The sequence below is a fragment of the Anolis carolinensis genome, chromosome 2 (assembly GCF_035594765.1).
Source record: "Anolis carolinensis isolate JA03-04 chromosome 2, rAnoCar3.1.pri, whole genome shotgun sequence".
In the NCBI taxonomy this organism is placed as follows: domain Eukaryota; kingdom Metazoa; phylum Chordata; class Lepidosauria; order Squamata; family Dactyloidae; genus Anolis; species Anolis carolinensis.
In genome coordinates this window covers 59,897,186-59,916,148 of record NC_085842.1, presented here as the reverse complement: position 1 = coordinate 59,916,148, position 18,963 = coordinate 59,897,186, and the positions used below count along the sequence as shown (strand labels likewise).

Below are 18,963 nucleotides of genomic sequence, written 5' to 3'. Positions count from 1 at the left end.
TTTCTTAGTAGACTTCAACTCAATCTATATTAGGACACAAACAAGATTTATGTATATTAAATGAACAAATAAGCAACCTGAGTCTGCTTAGCTTCACATTAGAGAGGGACTTATTCAGTGGTAAAGATGACATTTTGCAGCATGTAACATGTAAAGAGGAAGAAAGAAAGGAAAGTTCTCATTTTAGATAAAAGGTAAACAACTGGGAATATGCTTTTTCACTGAACATACTGGGCATATCTTCAAGGTAAGCATGCAAATAATATCCCTCTGAAGAAACAGGCAGTGTCTTGGCGATCACATCATTTGAAACTATGTGTACAGTGTTCCCTCACTTATCGCAGGGGTTACGTTCCAGGACCACCCGCAACAAGTGAAAATCCGCAAAGTAGAGACACTATATTTATTCTATGTGTGGAAGAGAGCAAACCACAGACCACTTACTATAATGCAGTCTGTAATTTATTTTAGCAGTTACAAAATACTATACACTGGGAGAGAAGAAGAATGGAAGCTAAATAACTTTTTTATTTCCAACCCTTCGCTACCCCCCTTTTATTTCTCCCTTTCCCCCCTTCCAAAACCCTTTGCACACTGCAAAAACCCACAAAACAGCTAAAATACCACGATAAATGTGTACATTAATATTAATTGAAAACCCGTGAAACAGCGAGGGAGCGAAAAGTGAACCACGAAGTAGCAAGGGAACACTGTAAAAGGCAAAAAAATTTACAACTTTTAAGTTTCAGCTGACTGGAAAGACTATCTCTGCAGTCTTTTGTGTCCCATGATGAAAAACACCAGAATAATAATATAAACAACAGCAACTTTTATTATGGTTCAAATTGCTCCGTAGGTGCAGAAGGTATGCGGGTTAATAAGATTAACAACAGCTGACTGATTTAAACACACAGTTGAATAAAATTTACAACAGTAAAAAACTGCCTAAAATCCATGATGGCTATGAACATATGTTAAAGACTACAACCATAATATAAAGTACACCGTTAATTCTTTTACATGCACACATATAACTCGGAGCAGCACATCATGATGACATGATGTATTGGGCTGTAGATTAAACAATGCCAATGAATTCACCAAAGCCGCATTCCACTTATTGCTACTCTGAGAGTTTGCTGAGATCCCAAGGGATGTGAATTCCTTAGTTCTGGGATCTAAGAGCCAAAGATACTTTCCTGTAAACCTCAGCTGATCTATTTGAAGGATATATGATATTATATCTCAGGCTAGGGATGGGAAACCCTTTTTAGCACAGCAGCTGAATTTGGGAAGTGTCTTAAGGGCTACATTCCAGGAATTGTTAGGGCTAAAGACATAGGGCAGGTTGAAGCCAAAGGAGGAGGGGCCACTGTATTAGTTCTTATCAGTTTAGACATTCTCCCACCAAGCATACAAACCACACTACACTCAATTCTACGCATTTGTAATCTGGACTGCAACAATTCTAAATCCATAAAGCACAACTTGTTGCATGTAAGGAAGGAAGGCATGTGTTTTCCATGCCTGCAGAGTTACACAGGCATGGAAAGTTGCACTTTTTTCAGGAAAATCAGATTTAAAGGGCACCTTTTTAACATACGTTTTCCAGCCCTTAATCCGATTCCTCCTGATTCCTCCTGAATCCGATTCCTCCTGTATTTTGGCTAAACATCATTTAGCCCCTCCCCTCTTTTACCCCAATTTAACCTGGGTTATTATGCATGTGTAGAAGGGCCCTTAAACATAATACAGGATGCATATTCCTTATCAGAAATGCTTGGGAACAGAAGTGTTTGAGGATTCTGGATTTTCTGAATTTTTGAATACCTGTATTTGCATACACATACATAATGAAATATCTTGGGAGGTGGGACTACACATGAAAGTAATTTTTGTTTCTTTATACACATAGCCTGAATATTATAACACAATATTTTAAATACTTTTGTGCATGAAATGAAGTTTGTGTATACTGAACTATCAGAAAGCAAAGATGCCGCAATCTCAGGCTGGATCTACACTGCCATATAATTCAATTTCTGAATCCAGATCAACTGCTTTGAACTGGATTATATGAGTCTACACTGCCATATGAGAATTTTGAATTTTTTTTAGTATTTCCGAATTACTGGTAAGAGATGCTCAACCTGTATTATTATATGTTAATAGATTTTTTTTTCATGCAACAACTTTAAAATATTTATTTATGTAGTAACATAAACACTGTTGCCATCTTGGACATCATTTTGGTGTTTAATACCAAGATAATGAGGGCCTGCCTTTAGGCAGAGTGAGATAGTTGACTCAGTTGCTGGATAGTATAGAAACAGTTGTATCAAGAGCCTCTCAAATGTCCTCCTTTCTTGGAGTCTTCCAAGCTGATTATTCCAGGGACCCTTTCAAGCTCCATAATTATAGCACCATGATTCAACTTTCATGGCAACATGGAGTCTTGGGATTTGCAGTTTAGTAAAGGATATTTAGAATCCTTGTCCAGACAGCCCCATCACTCTGCAAACTAGTACCCGCAGGTTTCTATAGAATGCTGTAATGACCGTAAAAGTAGAATCATTGTACAATAATTATATAGTATGGAAGGGCCCCGTGTAGCTTGACCACCATGCCTTCAACTAGACTTCTGCCAGTACAATATCTTGGCCTTTGCCTCAGGCAACAAAATATCTTCAGCCAATCCCAATTATTTCCATGTAGGGAAAGTGTTGTATATAAAGCAGCTTTAAGGAAGATAGAAACAAGAACAGGCAAGCAGTTCCATCCAATCTCCACATACATTTTAATTTTTTCTAAGGGAAAGAGAAACCACTGAAGTCTGAGATTTGCTCTCGCTGTCCTATCTCTTTGATGAATTAACCTTTTCCCTTAAGTATTATTAGCTTAGACTTTAAAGCCATTCTAATTCCATACCACACATTGCAGGAGTTGGTGGAGGTCAGAGCCTCTATTTTAACATTTTGTTTTAAAAGCAGCAGCCTGTATAATTAGTATTAGCAACAAACAGCAGCCTATAAATTCTTAAGCGCAGTATTTAAGAGTATCTTTCTTTTCTAAGGCTGGTACACACTGTTTAAAATTAGGGGCTGGGAGTTAACAAACTATGAACAAAGATAAGTGATAACAGGCATTTTTAAAGGCTCCTCAGCCCTACAGCATTAAAAGTTCTTATCATTTCTACATTTAAACAATGGTAATCTATGTAGCAGCACTGTATTTTCTAAGAAAGCATGCCGTGCCAGTTACTCTGTACTGTTTTAAAGAGAACTTGAAGCCAAGGAATTCTTCAAGGAAAAAGAAATCCAAGTGGACTTAGTGCCAAAGGTATTACACCGAATGACTGCTACTATCAATCAATTATAATTCCTAAGGTGCTCTGAAACAACAGAGAGAGAGAAAGAAGAGAGAGAGAGAGAGAGAGAGAGAGAGAGAGAGAGAGAGAGAGAGAGAGAGAGAGAGATATTAAACAAATTCTTCATATCAGCCTTTGCTGGAGATGATTATGGAAAAATGTTATATCAAACAGCAACAACTTTGCCAGTGCACAAATTAGAAAGTCACCAGGATCAAATACCAGTCTACCAAGTGTGTTTAAATTCTCCATATGTGAAATAATTCAACTTTTTATTTAAAGTACAACACTTCTCAAAATCAGACTCCTTAGATTAGAAAACATCCAGTTCTGTTTGTTTGCTTGTGTGTTTAAATGATCCAAGAAGAATCTGAGAAAGATTGGATCTCACAAACTAACTTCTGCCTAGGTAAATTGATAGAAACCATGGATATAACCAAAAACACAATGATTGACAATGGACCAACGAGGCCTATGCAAAGGAAAATCCTTTGTGAATTGGCAGAGAATACTCAACTCCACTCCCGTTTCTGTTATATATCTCCATTTTGCTCATGGTGTAGTGGTTTGAAGTTGGACTGCAATTCTGAACAAGATTTGAATCACTCTGAGGCCAGTCCAGATCAAGCTACCTTCTTTCTAGGGAGAGCTGAGAGAGGACTTGCAGGAAGAAAGAGTTAGGCCAGTCTGTTGAGATATGGCAAAATACAGCTTCCCACAGTCCTAGCCAGCATAGCTACTGGCCAGAGACTATGGGAAATGTGGATCAGAAACATTTGGAAAGACCATCCTTAATATATTCAAATACAGCTGAGGGCCACATGGTTGACTATCCTTGCCGGAAGGAAGGAAGGAAATGTAAATTCTCTTATTTAGCTGGACTTAATTTACAAACACGCACTGCCATCCCCTTTTCCTTTCGTGTCATGTCTTACTTAGATTGTAAGCCTAAAGACAGGAAACTGTTTTGTTTTTGTTTTACCTGTAAAACACCATGTACAGTGACGGCACAGTTAAGTCTATAAATCATGATGATGATGAAGAAGAAGATAATTATAATCATCATCATCATCCTGATTTATGGATGTGCCTGTGACAGATATATGTAATATTAATACATTTCATTTCAACACACACAGTTGTCTAACCACAAGGGAACTCTGTGTGAATTCACAAAGCTACATTTTTAATCATACATTGTACCTTTACATGCATAGATATGGTAATCCAGACCATTCTCGCTTGTAGTAAAGTAGACATCATTATATATAATTCATGGTCCAGGTCATCAGAGATATGGTTAGCAACATGGACTATATCCACTTTGTATCCTATATCTCCCCAGGGGAGAACACACTTGGGGACTGACCTTGACTGCGTGCATGAACATCAAATACATGTTATGAATTGGAAATACTAATTAGCCGGTAAAAAGCCTAATCTGTGTTTTTTAAAAATAAGAAGAAGAATTAGAAGATAAATAGCTAAATAAAAACATTTTTTTAAGTCAGGGGTTTTTTTAGGATATGATTTTTTTTGCAAATATATTACAATTCCTCTTACTTCCGTACCTTCAACACAACTTGCTATGGGGGGGGGGGGGGGGGGACAAAAAAATGCATGAGTGGAGTGTTGTCTACCACAATTTCTTCACATTAGGTGATTGTTTCACTCCTTTTGTTAACTTTAGATTAAACAAGTGGAGGAGAGACATAATAAGTATCACAAGTTCCTCGCTTCTGACTTTAATTCACATTTTATTAAATTCAGAATTAAATGAAAAGCTATTTATACCCGAACCATGTGTGGGCTGTAAATAAGGCTCTTTAAAACTAATATCTCATCTACTTAATTGCTCTTTTAATACTCTTTTACCCACCTTTAATTTCACAATGTGCACCATGGTTTACAGAGTTAAAAGTCAAGTAAGCAGTAGTATACCTTATGAAAGACTTAGCCATGTTCTTTCATCTCAAAATCAATATAATCTCAGGGCTTCACTCGCACCAATGGAAACCTCTGCCCACAACCCTGACAGCCTTCTTAATGATTTAGCCAATAAAATTCCAGTGTACCTCCTACAGCTGTTTCCTTGGTAACCATCATGGAGCCATATAAACGGGATAGACGCAGCGGAAAGAAAGGAACAATGCAACAGCCACCTAATCCTACAATATTTCTGCTTTTAAAGAACAGCTTTAACATGCTACATCTCTCCCACCCTTTTCCCAGCTGATTCATGCAGGGAAAATAAGTTATTCACAAAGTTGTGGGAATGCACTTTTCTGAATGCTTATCTTCTTACTGAAATGGCAGGGAGAAGCTGTGTCATATAAAAATAAAGCCAGAGCAGAGAGGGGAGGCATTAAACCCAAGTAACACAGAAATACTTTTAAAGTAATTACACAGAAGCCCAATCATGCGGTTCCCAGCAGCTGCGGAGAAGATAAATTCACCCTCATGGACAAGGAGGACATCACATGGAAGCATGAACAACAGCATGCAACTCTGCACCCTATTGCTTCCTACTTTGCCAGTTGACTTACACTGTTTTTGCAATATTAAGCTGACACCTTGATATTTGTGTGAAAACACCAAGCAAGAAATGCTAGTTGTTGAGAGATAGGATAGCTTAGAGAACAAAAGACTTCAGCTCTGAACTATTTTATAATTACTTAAAGTAGTCAGTGATAGTTATACTTACAATCAATCAATCCACCATTGAGTGAAAGGCTTTTCATATCTCCACATTAATCCTCACAACAATGCTGTAAGGTAGACGAGGTATGTAAGCCAAGAAGTTCACCAGCCTGACTTGAATCTGGATCTTCCAAGTCTTTCTCCAGCCCAGAAATCACTGTGCAACACTGACTACAACTCTCAGATCTTACCTCTGATATGAAGTATTCTTCAAGCCTCAAATCCATATTTGTAATATGGGGAGGAGGGGGTTATAATAAAAATTATCTTACAAAGCTGTTGTAAAGCAATGGTCAGGAGCTATACAAATTTGTACTAGATCCTTGCATTTGCACCTCTCTGATACACTGACAGCTTTCAAAATTATCATTTGAACACAGCTCAAGAACAATTCAAAGGATCTACCTATGAATGAAAAAAATAAGCAACAATCCAGATTTTACCATAGAATTGGGTTAAGTGGATGCCCTCACCGAGGATTGGCTTTATCCTGGTAAAAAAAATTGAGATGTTAGCAAATGTTTAAGCTAAATTATTATTATATTTATTTGTATGCCACTGTTTCTCTCTTTAAAGAGACTCAAAGCGGTGAACAAGACAAAAAACAACAACACAGCATACAATTTTAAACCTAATGTATATAAACACTAACATAGAATTAAAGTAAGACAATTCAAAATAACAGCCATCAAAGTACTGTCTATGTTTACAAGATGGACCTTTAAGTCTAGTTCAGATAACATTTTAGTTTGATAGTCTTACTAAGAATAATATTCAAGGGAAAGCCATAATTTAATTCCTCTACTATGCATTCATATTGTGGCTTGACACTTGACACAATCGACTAAATAATGATGGACTTGGTGTGTGGAGAAAAAAATGGATTACTGTTTTGCAATGAACTGACCCTGATTTAACTATATCAATATGGCCTTGCAAGTACAGTCACACTTCACTTAACAAAGTTTCCAACTTTTTTTGGCCTCAAAGCTATTCTTTCCCTTCCCACTGCCCGCTTTCCTCTTCATCCTCTCTCTAGCTAGATTGCTTTTTTAGCTGCATTGGCACTGAGATAATAACGAAGGAGGACTGGAGAAACAACAACTTTCAGTGCTAGGTTACAGCATGTCTGGAGTAAACTGGTAAAGAGCTGGATTTATAACGGTATGGGTGGGAGGAAAGAATGGCATAGTCAGATAAAATCACTGTAAAGATGTTAGTAAATATTGCATCTGTTCATGTGTACTTGCATGTGTATAGATTGTCATTGTTCTTTTTAACAAATATGCTCATTTAAAAATAAAAAATATAATTTTAAAAAGCAGCATTCTGCTCTAGCTGATTTCACTGTGGCCATGCATACCTGGCAAAACAAGCCAGGTAACCAGTAACTGTCTCCAGAGTCTCTTCCTGGGCATGTGTGAACAGCAGCAAAACAATGAGAAAGGGAGAGAGCAGACAAGTCTGACTGAACAGCTCCCTCAGCGTGTTTTTTAAAGCATAGAACTTTGCACAAAATAGAAATATAAGGAAACTAAAGGGAAAAGAATCAACCCGGAATGCAGTTTTGATTAAACTTTCATGTGATTTCTAGAAAATCCAAAATGGTTCTGTTTACTTATGCAAGGCTTACCTGACCTGGTTGTTTCATTTTACATGTGACTATTTGTCAGTTATGCAAAAACGTTTGCTGAAACATTATGAATCTGTGACATAGGGCCCTATCCACATTTTGCCATGTAACTCAGCAGCATTATTATTTTCCAAGGCATGTATTTTGGATATTAAGAATTACATTCCAAAATGTGTTCAGTACAATACATTCTTAATACACTGTGCCGAAGACTAGATTTCCAGCTTGCAGTCCTATGAATACTTTTACCTAGAAGGAAATCCAATTAAACAGTGTGTCTTACTTTGAAGTAAATATCCAGAGGTATATTTGCTTTAATGGATTTACAAGAATGGCTTTACGTGTGTAAAATAGATCTGCTCTGAATTGAATGATTTATTGAAGTACAGCTGGCTTCCATATTTCCAGGTTTAACTTGTCGTTTTTGTTGGGGTTTTTTTTATGTCAGGAGCAATTTGAGAAACAGCAAGTCATTTCTGGTGTTTGGCCATCTGCAAGGATGATGCCCAGGGGACACCCAGATGTTTTGATGTTTTTACCATCCTTGTGGGAGGCTTCTCTCATGCCCCCACATGGAGCTAGAGCTGATAGAGGGAGCTCATCCATGCTCTTCCCAGGTTGGATTCAAACTGGCAGCCTTCAGGTAAGCAACCCAACCTTCAAATCATCAGTCCTGTTAGCACAAGGGTTTAATCCACTGCACCACCGCGGGCTCCAGTTAACTTGTGGTGATTACCTTATTTGTGGATATTATTAATGTGTTATTTCTAGGAATCTGTAGATTCTCCAGATCAACTCTACTGTCAATTTCTGAGAGAATGTTGCTCTAGGAATCTTCAAACCCACCAGTAGGATTCTATGGGAACATCTGGCAGATTCCTAGATAAGTTTTTTCATAGTTCAAAAAAGTAGCAGATTTTTTATTTTCAGTTTGTTTGTTTTCTACTTTCACAGGGTTCCTGAGCCCCTAACCCAGGGGTCCCCAAACTAAGGCCCGGGGGCCGGATGCAGCCCATTGAAGCTATCTATCCGGCCCCCACGGCACAAGGGCAGAAGGAGGTTGGGCTAAATGACCCAAGGGGTCTCTTCTTCTCTTACAACCCTTATTATTATTATTATTATTATTATTATTATTATTATTATTATTATTAACATTGAGGCTGGGTGGCCATCTGTCAGGGGTGCTTTGCTTGTGCTTTTGCTGCACAAAGGCAGAAAGGGGTTGGACTAAATGGCCCAAGGGGTCTCTTCCAACCCTCTTTATTATTATTATTATTATTATTATTATTATTATTATTATTATTATTATTAACATTGAGGCTGGGTGGCCATCTGTCAGGGGTGCTTTGCTTGTGCCTTCGGTGCACAAAGACAGAAGGGGAATGGACTCAATGGCCCAAGGGGTCTCTTCCAACCCCCATAATAATAATAATAATTATTATTATTATTATTATTATTATTATTGCTCAGTGGCCAACTATAGTCCGGCCCTCCAATGGTCTGAAGGATCGTGAACTGGCCCCCTGTTTAAAAAGTTTGGGGACCCCTGCCCTAACCCATGCAAAAGAGGAGGTCAATGGTGAATGTAGTAGAACACATTCAACTTATGTACAGAGCCCTGTGTTCAAAATCTATCTTCACTCTCATATTTATCTTTGGTCAATAGTTTTCATAAGTCTTGTGTCTACATGTCATGAACAGCTGAGCTGAGAAGACATATTTTCTCAATTACATTGTGAAACTGGCAGAAGCAGATAACATGCCCAAAACAAAGCCTGAAAGGAACTTAAAGACTTTGAGCTTTCAAAAACAACTTGTATACAAAGTTCCTGATGGTTATGTGATTTTCTGCATCATAGCTAAATAAGGAACTGAAGTACTGACACTCAGTTTCTTGTTTTCCCAGTGGACAAACACAATCCTAGTCTGTAGTACAAATATATGATTGCTTGGCGCTCTTTTGGAGAAAGAAGAAGGGAGGGGAAAAGAGAGAATTTCAGAATAAAGATATTTCATATACCAAGTCATATATATTATATCAAGCAATTTTGTCTCTTCTTCTCCCTTTAAATTATCACAGTATCTCCAACCTAAGAATCTACTTTGAAAGAAAATCTTTCTTTCTATGTGTATGTGTATCCACACACACACACATATATAAATACATGTCACTGATCAGAAGCCATTAATACTGGTAGACCTATTTCTCAGATTTTATATGAAAGTGTTTTCAAGGAAGATTTTTAAATGCAGCTTTAAAAAGCCTGTTTTCCCCGCACGCACACACTGCAGTTCATCTGGTCCAGGTCTCATTATGTCTCAGAGAAAGTAGCCAGTACAAAACTGCAAGATCAAAGTTTTGATAAGACAAAGCCCGGGAAGAGCTTGCTCTACAGAGTATAATAATGTGATGTTTCCATTAAACCTATCATGTCCTCTGAGGCTGTGAAGTTCCAGAATCAATGAGCAAGTCAAACAACATCTGCCAGGTCTTTTACCAGATGCCAGATTGTTCATTCTCCTCCTCCTTTTCCAGTGCATTTTTTTCTAATGGTTAGAGCAATTCTGCTGCACATTTCCAAGCCTTTGAAAATGACTGCTATTTTTTTAAAAAAAAAAAAAAACTTTCAGAATATCTTGTTCAAACCTATGGAACACACATGATACAGATAACCAAACTGTCCATCACTCAGCTATAGTTGATGTGATTACATCAAATGGAAATTCACTGCAGAGCATGGAGTGCAACACAAACACAAACATAAACAGCAAGTGCCGCAGAGAATGACACATTCAGCAAATATCTCAAGTTTATGCAAAAGTAGAAATCAAGACGTGTAGGTGCTGCTGGCCTTCCCCCCTGTGAACTAAATGCAGCATCACAGAAGTCTGAGCAGAAATAAAATATTGAGCAGACTGACTTCAAAGAGAAACACTTCAACAGTTCTGCATGCACACACACTCACGCTGTCTGTTTAAAATGCAGTGGACACATCTGAACTATGGTACCAAGTGGCTCAGAAATAATACAATAAGAAAGCCGTTTTAGGACAAAGCGAATCCTTGCAAGCATACATTTATTTTCTAACATGAAGCATCTAACGTGCACAGTGTGGATAGCTGAAAGCTTCTTGTTCACCCACTTTTAGCCAGAAGTTGCACAAATGCTTCGCTCACCACAATTCCATACCCTCATTTGACTTTACTGCATCCTTAGTGGCAAAAGCAGAACTTAAAATGACGTATTGTCACATCAGGCTCAGGACGGAGGCTGATAAATTCTCCTCACATTAGAATCACATATAGATCTCATCACTGCAGGCTTTTTGTCTCTTGAATCCAAAGAGCCCACCCTTTCTGTGCTTGGGTCCCTCTAAGCATCACATCCAAAGGAGGTGGTCGAATCAACTCCGATGCAAAGCTTTGGATGCCCTGCATGGTCTGCCACCTGGCGGGACATTTCCCAAAACTTTTATGAGCTGAGGGCAACTTGCTAACTGAGCCCCCTTTGCAGATCATGCCAGCCTCTTCATCCCCCTGAACCTGGAAAGCTAACAGGCATGCATGAAATCATACAGAACCACCGTGAAATCTCGCAACAAACCATAATCCACTTTAAAGTAATCTAACCAAAACAATGATAATAATGATGATAGCTATAATAATAATAATACTAATAATAGCAGCAAGCCAGTATGTCACAATCAAGCCAGCTTTTCTCCTCCAAACTAAACCACTGCATGTATACACTGCATGCATATACTTCTGCATTTTCTAGCAAGAGGAACACTTCTCCAGGACTGCAACCCTCCATCCCATCATCTTGGAAAGCATCTCATTGGGCTGAGAAAGGCCCCACCTACAGTTTCAAACTGCATTCTATGCCAGTGCAGGTTTTGCTGAAGGAGGGAAAAGAAGAAACTTATCCCCCTTTTTTATTGTGTCAGAAGCAACTTGAGAACATACTGCAAGTCGCTTCTGGTGTGAGAGAAGTGGTTGTTACAGAGACGTTGCCCAGAGACATTGCCCAGGATGTGTTACCATCCTGCTGGGAGGCTTCTCTCATGTCCCCGCAAGCTAGAGCTGACAGACAGGAGCTCACCCCATAGTGCAGGAGTCCATGTTGGCGCAGTGGATTAAAGCCATGTGCCGGCAAGACTGATGACTTGAAGGTTGGGTTGCTGACCAGAAGGTTGCCGGTTCGAATGCAACCCGGGGAGAGTGCAGATGAGCTCCCTCTATCAGCTCCAGCTCCATGCAGGGACATGAGAGAAGCCTCCCACAAGGATAGTAAAAACATCAAAACATCCGGGCATCCCCTGGACAACGTCATTGCAGACGGCCAATTCCCTCTGCTGTTTTTCAAGTTGCTTCTGACACACACAAAAAAATCGAATTGCGGTTTCGAATTGGCCAGCAAACCAAACTTATTGCCCTTTGCAAAAGTGACTTGGGGTGCATCTACACTGTGGAATGAATGCAGTTCGACTTCGACCCCCTGTCTCAACACTATGGGATCCTAGAAGTTGTAGTTTTGTGAAGGCCCAGAACTCTTGGGCAGAGAAGGCGCAAGTCTTTGTGGAACTGCAACTCCTAGGATTGCGTAGCACTGAGCTGTGGGAGTTCAAGCGGTGTCAAACTGCCTCCATTCCCAAGGTGTGGGTGCAGAACAATAAGCATACACAACTGCGGCATTAAACGGCCTCTGGGGCCTCATCTGGTGTCATATAATGCAGATATGACAGTGTAGACCAAGCATGGGCACACTTGGGCCCTCCAGGTGTTTTGGACTTCAACTCCCGCCATTCCGAACAGCCTCAGGCCCTTTCCTTAAGCGCTTAAGCGGCTGAGGGGGAAAAGGAAAGGGCCTGAGGCTGTTCGGAATGGCGGGAGTTGAAGTCCAAAACACCTGGAGGGCCCAAGTGCGCCCATGCCTGGAATAGACCCAGCCTTCGAGCACACCCACCTGCCAAGCGTAACACAACGCGCGTGGAAGCGACACAGAACACAAAGCCCCCCGTGCCCATGCTCTTCTCCTCCTTACCGTCGTCCTGCATCCGCTGCAGGCACAGGGTCAGGTTCTTCCTCCAGCCGGGCATCGCGGACCAAGGGCTGCTCGGCGGCCGAGCTGAAGCGCCTTCTTCAGGGCGAGAGGGAGCGCGGCTCTGCCTCGGGAAGAAGCCTAGCGGGAGGCATGGGGCTGTGCGGCGGGGGACGGGGCGGGCTCTGCGGCGGGCTCCATCCGCCGAGGAGGCGGGGAAGAGGCAGCCAGGCACCGGCACCGCCAGGCTCCCTTCCTCAGCCTTCCACGCTCGCCGGTCTCGCTCTCTGTGTGTGTGGATGGAGCCGGGGCTGTACTAAGTCGCCGGGAAAGCCAAGGGGAGCGCAGAGAGTTCGGTCTCCGCGTCAGGCTTTGGAGAGGCTTCTGCAGCCAAGCAGAGAAGGGTTGGAGTCAGGGCGCAACGCACCGACTTGGGTGTCCTCTCTCTTTATTATGCTTGTTTGGTTCTCCTCCCTTCAGGAGGTAGGCGAAGTGGTACGGCCCGCCTCTCTCTCTCTCTCTCTCTCTCTCTCTCTCTCTCTCTCTTTTCACACACGCGCCTCGTGTTTTGGCGCCTTCCCGCCGTGCAGGTGAGCTTGGCGTCCCTCCCTCTGCATATTAACCCATCTCCAGGGGGGGAGGGACGGAGAGGAGGGAACACCTCCTCGCCTTTTCTTCTCCTTCATTGTCGCATGGTGGGCATCTAGAATCAAGCTCAGGCAAACTTCAGTCCTCCAGGTGTTTTGGACTTCAACTCCCACCATTCTTAATACACTGGATCTTTGTCTTTCCTCTCCTGGCTTGTTCTTGGCCTTGCAACTCTTCTGATGTCTATGGTGGAGTCTTCATTGGCCTGTGGAGCCCAGTAGGCTGTTAGTAACAGCCTACTGGTCTCCACAGTAGGCCTCCACTCTTCTGATGTCCACTCTTCTGATGTCTGTGGTGGAGTCTCCATTGGCCTGTCTCCATTGGCCGAAACAAAATCCTGGCTACGGGCCTGTCTGGGTGGATCTTTGTCTTTCCTCTCCTGACTTGTTCCTGGTCTTGCAACTCTTCTGATGTCTGTGGTGGAGTCTCCATTGGCCCGTGGAGTCCAGTAGTTAGTAACAGCCTACTAGTCTCTACAGGCCAATGGAGACTCCACCACAGAGAACAGAAGAGTTGCAAGGCCAGGAACAAGCCAGGAGAGGAAAGACAAAGATCCACCTAGATAGGCCCATAGCCAGGATTTTGTTTCGGGAGGGGCTGGGATTTTGGTTCGGGGAGGGGGGCTGAGTCTGAGCGGGAGAGGGTCTACCCTAGCAAACCTTTTGTATCGTTATTGTGATACTCTAGGCTGCGAGAGCACTGGGAACCAGACACCAAGCCAATAAACAATCTAATATCTTTATTAAAGAATTGAAGAAATAAAACAAAAATAAGCAGAATATATAGTCCATCAATAGACCTTCTGGAAAAGGTCAAATATAGTCCAGTAGTATAAAGTCCAATGTCCAATATTAGAGTTTAAAGGTGGAAATCCAATTAACCGAAACACACTCAAACTTCCAAGCAGTTTGAGTGGGGAATAATCCGGATCGTAAGCAAGGTTCCAAGGAGGTCAATCCAAGGCAAAGGATTCACGGCAAGGCAAGGAAACAAGACAAGGCAAGACTGGAAACAGGGATCCAAACGTGATCCGGACTTGGCTCGAAGGCGAGGCGTTGCGCCCAATCTACACACAAGTAGAACGCCACAAGGACTAGAGGTGAAGTTTTCACTCCAACTGACACGTTGACACCGCGCTGGCTGGCCAGTGCGCAGAACTTTTAAGGGACTTCAAATCTCCCTTTCAAACAGGTGTCCAACACTTCTCCCAGGGGAAAACTCACTAGAGACAACAACTTGACCAGATGCAAGCCTCCCTGGAAGCTCCCAAGGGAACCGGCTTAATTAACATTCTCTCTGGCAGCTAATCTTGCGCTCCTCCTGAGACTGGCCTTCTCTGAGCGACTCGATTCCCAAAACAGCCGTCTTTGAAAAGGAGGGGAACCGCTGGGAACAGACTCAGCTTCAAGGGCTCTTTTAATGAGCTCTGGGCTTGAATTGTCAACAGGGAGCATCTGGAAGGAAGCGGACTCTTGCTGAGTCGGCAAAATTCCCAAATCCTCATCGCTCTGGTCCGCAACGAGTACCGGGTCATGACCTGAAGGTCTCTGTGACATCACAGTTATCCTAATACCCCCAATGCTTATGGGATATATTGAGCATGGTGATCAGATCATGATATGAATAAACATAACAGTTTAAATAATAAATGTAAGGCTTTCTCACGGACCACCCTGAGAATTTCGGGGGGGCTGAAGCCCCTCAAGCCCCCCCCCCCCTCAGCTACATGCCTGCACTAAGAGGAAAAGTGTTCTTCATCAAGGGAACCACTGACCGCACAGGGAGGCTGATGAAGAAACACAGTCTGCAAACTATCTACAGACCCACTAAGGAAACCCAGCAAATGCTACGTTCAGCAAAGGACAAGAGGGATCCTCTCACCTCTGCAAGAGTCTACCATATACCATGTAGCTGTGGACAAGTCTACATAGGGACCACAGCATTACCCAGGCACGAATCAAGGAACATGAAAGGCTCTGCAGACTAACTCAACCAGAGAAGTCAGCCATAGCAGAGCACTTGAAGAACCAATCTGGACACAGTGTATTCTTTGAGAACACAGAAATGCTAACAACCACCATGTCACAGAGAAGCCACTGAAATCCACAAGCATGTGGACAATTTCAACAGAAAGGAGGAAACCATGAAAATGAACAAAATCTAGCTCCCAGTATTAAAAACTCTTAAATCAGGACAGTAAATAAAGAGCACCACTCAGAAAACATGGGAATTCCGGACAAGAAGTGATCAGGGCCAGCTAACACTTCCCAACAAAGGATTATCTCAGACAAGAAGCAGCCAGACTTTGAAGCTGAAAGGCAAATGTACATGTACATGATAGCCATGTACAAATACGTGAAGGGAAGTCATAGGGAGGAGGGAGCAAGCTTGTTTTCTGCTGCCCTGCAGGCTAGGACACGGAACAATGGCTTCAAACTACAGGAAAGGAGATTCCACCTGAACATCAGGAAGAACTTCCTCACTGTGAGAGCTGTTCGACAATGGAACTCTCTCCCCCGGGCCATGGTGGAGGCTCCTTCTTTGGAGGCTTTTAAGCAGAGGCTGGATGTCCATCTGTCGGGGGTGCTTTGAATGCGATTTCCTGCTTCTTAGCAGGGGGTTGGACTGGATGGCCCATGAGGTCTCTTCCAACTCTACTATTCTATGATTCTATGATTCTATTCAGTGCTAATCAAGGTGGCCAATCAACACATTCACACCTGCTTCAAACAGACAAGAGCTCTTTCTCCCACCCTGGACATTCCACAGATATATAAACCCCACTTGCCTGGTCTCCAACAGACCTCACAACCTTTGAGGATGCATGCCATAGATGTGGGCAAAATATCAGGTGATAATACTTCTGGAGCATGGCTATACAGCCCGGAAAACTCACAGCAACCCAGTGATTCCAGCTATGAAAGCCTTCAACAACACAGCCAACCGGCTGTTAGGATTGGTGGAAGTTGAAGTCCAAATCACCTGGAGGACCGAAGTCTGCCCATGCCTGATCTACACTGTAGAATGAATGCAATTTGACACCACTTGAACTGCCATGGCTCAGTGCTATGGAACGGTAGGGGTTGTAGTTTGGTGAGGCACCCACACTATTTGGCAGGGAAGTCAAAAGACACTGTAAAACTACAAGTCCCACAATTCCCTAGCATTGAGCCATGCAGTTCAAGTTCTACAGTGTAGATAGAGACTAGGCCTGTGCCATCGATGAAAAAATGTTTCAATACTCATTACAAAGGTAGGGGGCACCAGTGAGTCATTTCTAAAGTGTTTCTAAAATATCCTAAGTATCAGTTTCATTACTATAATGCAGTGATTCCCAACCCGTGGGCCAGTGAGCCACGAGACCTAAAAATAGGTCTGTGAGACATGCGGGGGGGGGGGGGGTGGATTTGTTGGTGTCTTCATTTTTAGGCCTGTTCCTGGCGTTATTTGGGGTGTTGATTCAGAAAATTGCATTGGATACACCACGTCAGCTCTAGATTATTAAATGTGGTTTTCTGTGGGCAAGCAGATGGCGACTACTGGATGGTATATATTCTGTATCAGAAACTAGAGCTGATGTGGTCTATCCAATGCAATTTTATGAATCTGCACCCCAAATAACCAAATGGAATCTAAAGTTTACCAAAATCTGTTCCATAACCCTTTCATTGGAGAGTGGTTCCTGGTCAAGTGGTTCCTGGTCCAAATGGTTCTTGGTCAAAAAAAGGTTGAGAACCACTGTTGTAACGAAAGTGACATTTTTTTTGTTTCTATTTCATTAAAGAATTGCAGGGAGGGGGGATGCCTCAAACAACCTGTTGTGTGGGCTGTGGCAACCAATACCACAAAATAGGCTGGAAGTCCCTGGAATATACCATAAAAATGCTGCAAGTAAAAAAGGTAAAAGGTGCGTACCCAACCCAAAAAGGACGCCTTCTCTCTCTCTCCAATGCTAGTATGCTAGTGCCTGCCTACCCTGTAAAGCTAACTTGCTAACTGAACCCAGTGTGGAGCTGCCTGGTTGCAACTGGAGGCTATGGCGTGGTGCTCGGGAATTTAAAGAGCAATAGCCACAACTCTGCCTCCTCTTCCCCCCTTCTTTCAGCCCTGATTGGCTGAGAGACATGGCAAGAGGTTTGGCTTCATCTCCCTGTAGTGCTTGGTTGCTCCATGAATTAAAACTGTGTCACAAAGAGTTACAACATTATGTAACTTATGAAAAAAAGCAAGTAAAAGTTTTGATTCTTAAATTTTTGGCGTGGGTGACATCCACTTGTCAGATATCGCATCGTATGCACAGCTCTAACGAATTAGATCCGACTTACAATGGAGAATTGAAATTTTGCACAGCCTTAATAGATGCCAGCCTTAGTTAAGTTAATGGCTGCTGTTTTTCAGCAAGGAAGAGAGATGGTGCTGAAGGGACAGCACAAACAGGCCGTCCGTGAAGGAAGAAGGCAACAGACCTCAACTCAACTGGAATTTGCCAATGATGTGAACATGTCCAGAAGCCTAAAAAGACATCCAGTTATTAGCTTTTGTGGTGTTATCTTCACTGTAGAATTAATGTAGTTTGACACTAATTTACTGCTATGGCTCAATGCTATGGAATCCTGGAAGCTGTGGTTTGGTGAGGCAGAGAAGGCTAAATACCTTATAAAGCTACATCTTCTATGCTTCCTATAGAATTGACCCATGGTAAAAATAGCATCAAGCTGCATTAATTCTACAATGTAGATGCACCCTTAGGTGCAGACAGAAAGAATAATGATTATCATCATGAGAATAATGCATTTTATTCTCATACCCTCACGGCTCAAGGCAGATCACAACACAGTTAAAACACCTCACTATTAAATAAATACCAGTAAATACATAAATGAAAACCCACCCCCACAAAAAGCATATATCAAAATATATGGTGCAAGGATTAAAATACAATATAAGTAGAGTGTGCTCTTTCTTGCATGCTTTCAAGTCATTTCCATCTTAGGACAACTGTAAAGTGAACCTATAAATGGGCTTTCTAAGGCTGAAAATATATGACTTGCCCCCAGCACATGTTAATGCCAGAGCAAGGGTTCAAGCCCAGATTTCTAGAGTTGTAGTCCAAGACAGAAACCACAACACCTCACTGACTCCATTGTCACAAACTGAAAGCAGTAACACTGCAGAACTGGCACCTTATTGTTAATGTGTTTTGAGCACATTTTTACATTAGATGTAAATTTTAATGTGTATTGAATACACTAAAACATTCTTAATACATTGTGATGACTCATGGGTCATGTAGTCCCATTCCTAGTGCTGTTGTGACTGACGAAGAGGAGAACTTGGGTTTTCCTCCATTTCAGCCAGAAAGGGAACCATTTCAGCCAGAAATTGAGCCTCTGCACCTGCAGGAGGCTTGTCTTCCAGAAATCTCCCAAACAAGCCCGGAGTCGAGTTCTCCCCCTTTTTCTCCCCCTTTTTCGCGCCGTAATTACATTCTCCAGCAGAAGGGAGTGCAACAGGCTAATCGCAGGAGTTTGAGAATAGCAGCAAAGCATTCAGATGATTAAAGCCTGTTCCCAT

At 42.0% G+C, this 18,963-nt stretch overlaps 1 protein-coding gene across 2 annotated transcripts in view; it reads right to left on the bottom strand.

Annotated features, from left to right (window-relative positions):
* Nucleotides 1-13,174, bottom strand: part of grip2 (glutamate receptor interacting protein 2) — a 555,542-nt gene extending 542,368 nt beyond the window's left edge. The window contains exon 1 of one of the 2 annotated variants that reach the window (XM_062969791.1): nt 12,745-13,174. In XM_062969791.1, coding sequence (XP_062825861.1) covers nt 12,745-12,799 — 55 coding nt within the window. In that variant the 5' untranslated portion in view covers nt 12,800-13,174. The remainder of the gene's footprint in view (nt 1-12,744) is intronic. The other variant, XM_062969795.1, reaches the window with a different exon arrangement.
* Nucleotides 13,175-18,963: the final 5,789 nt, after the last annotated feature.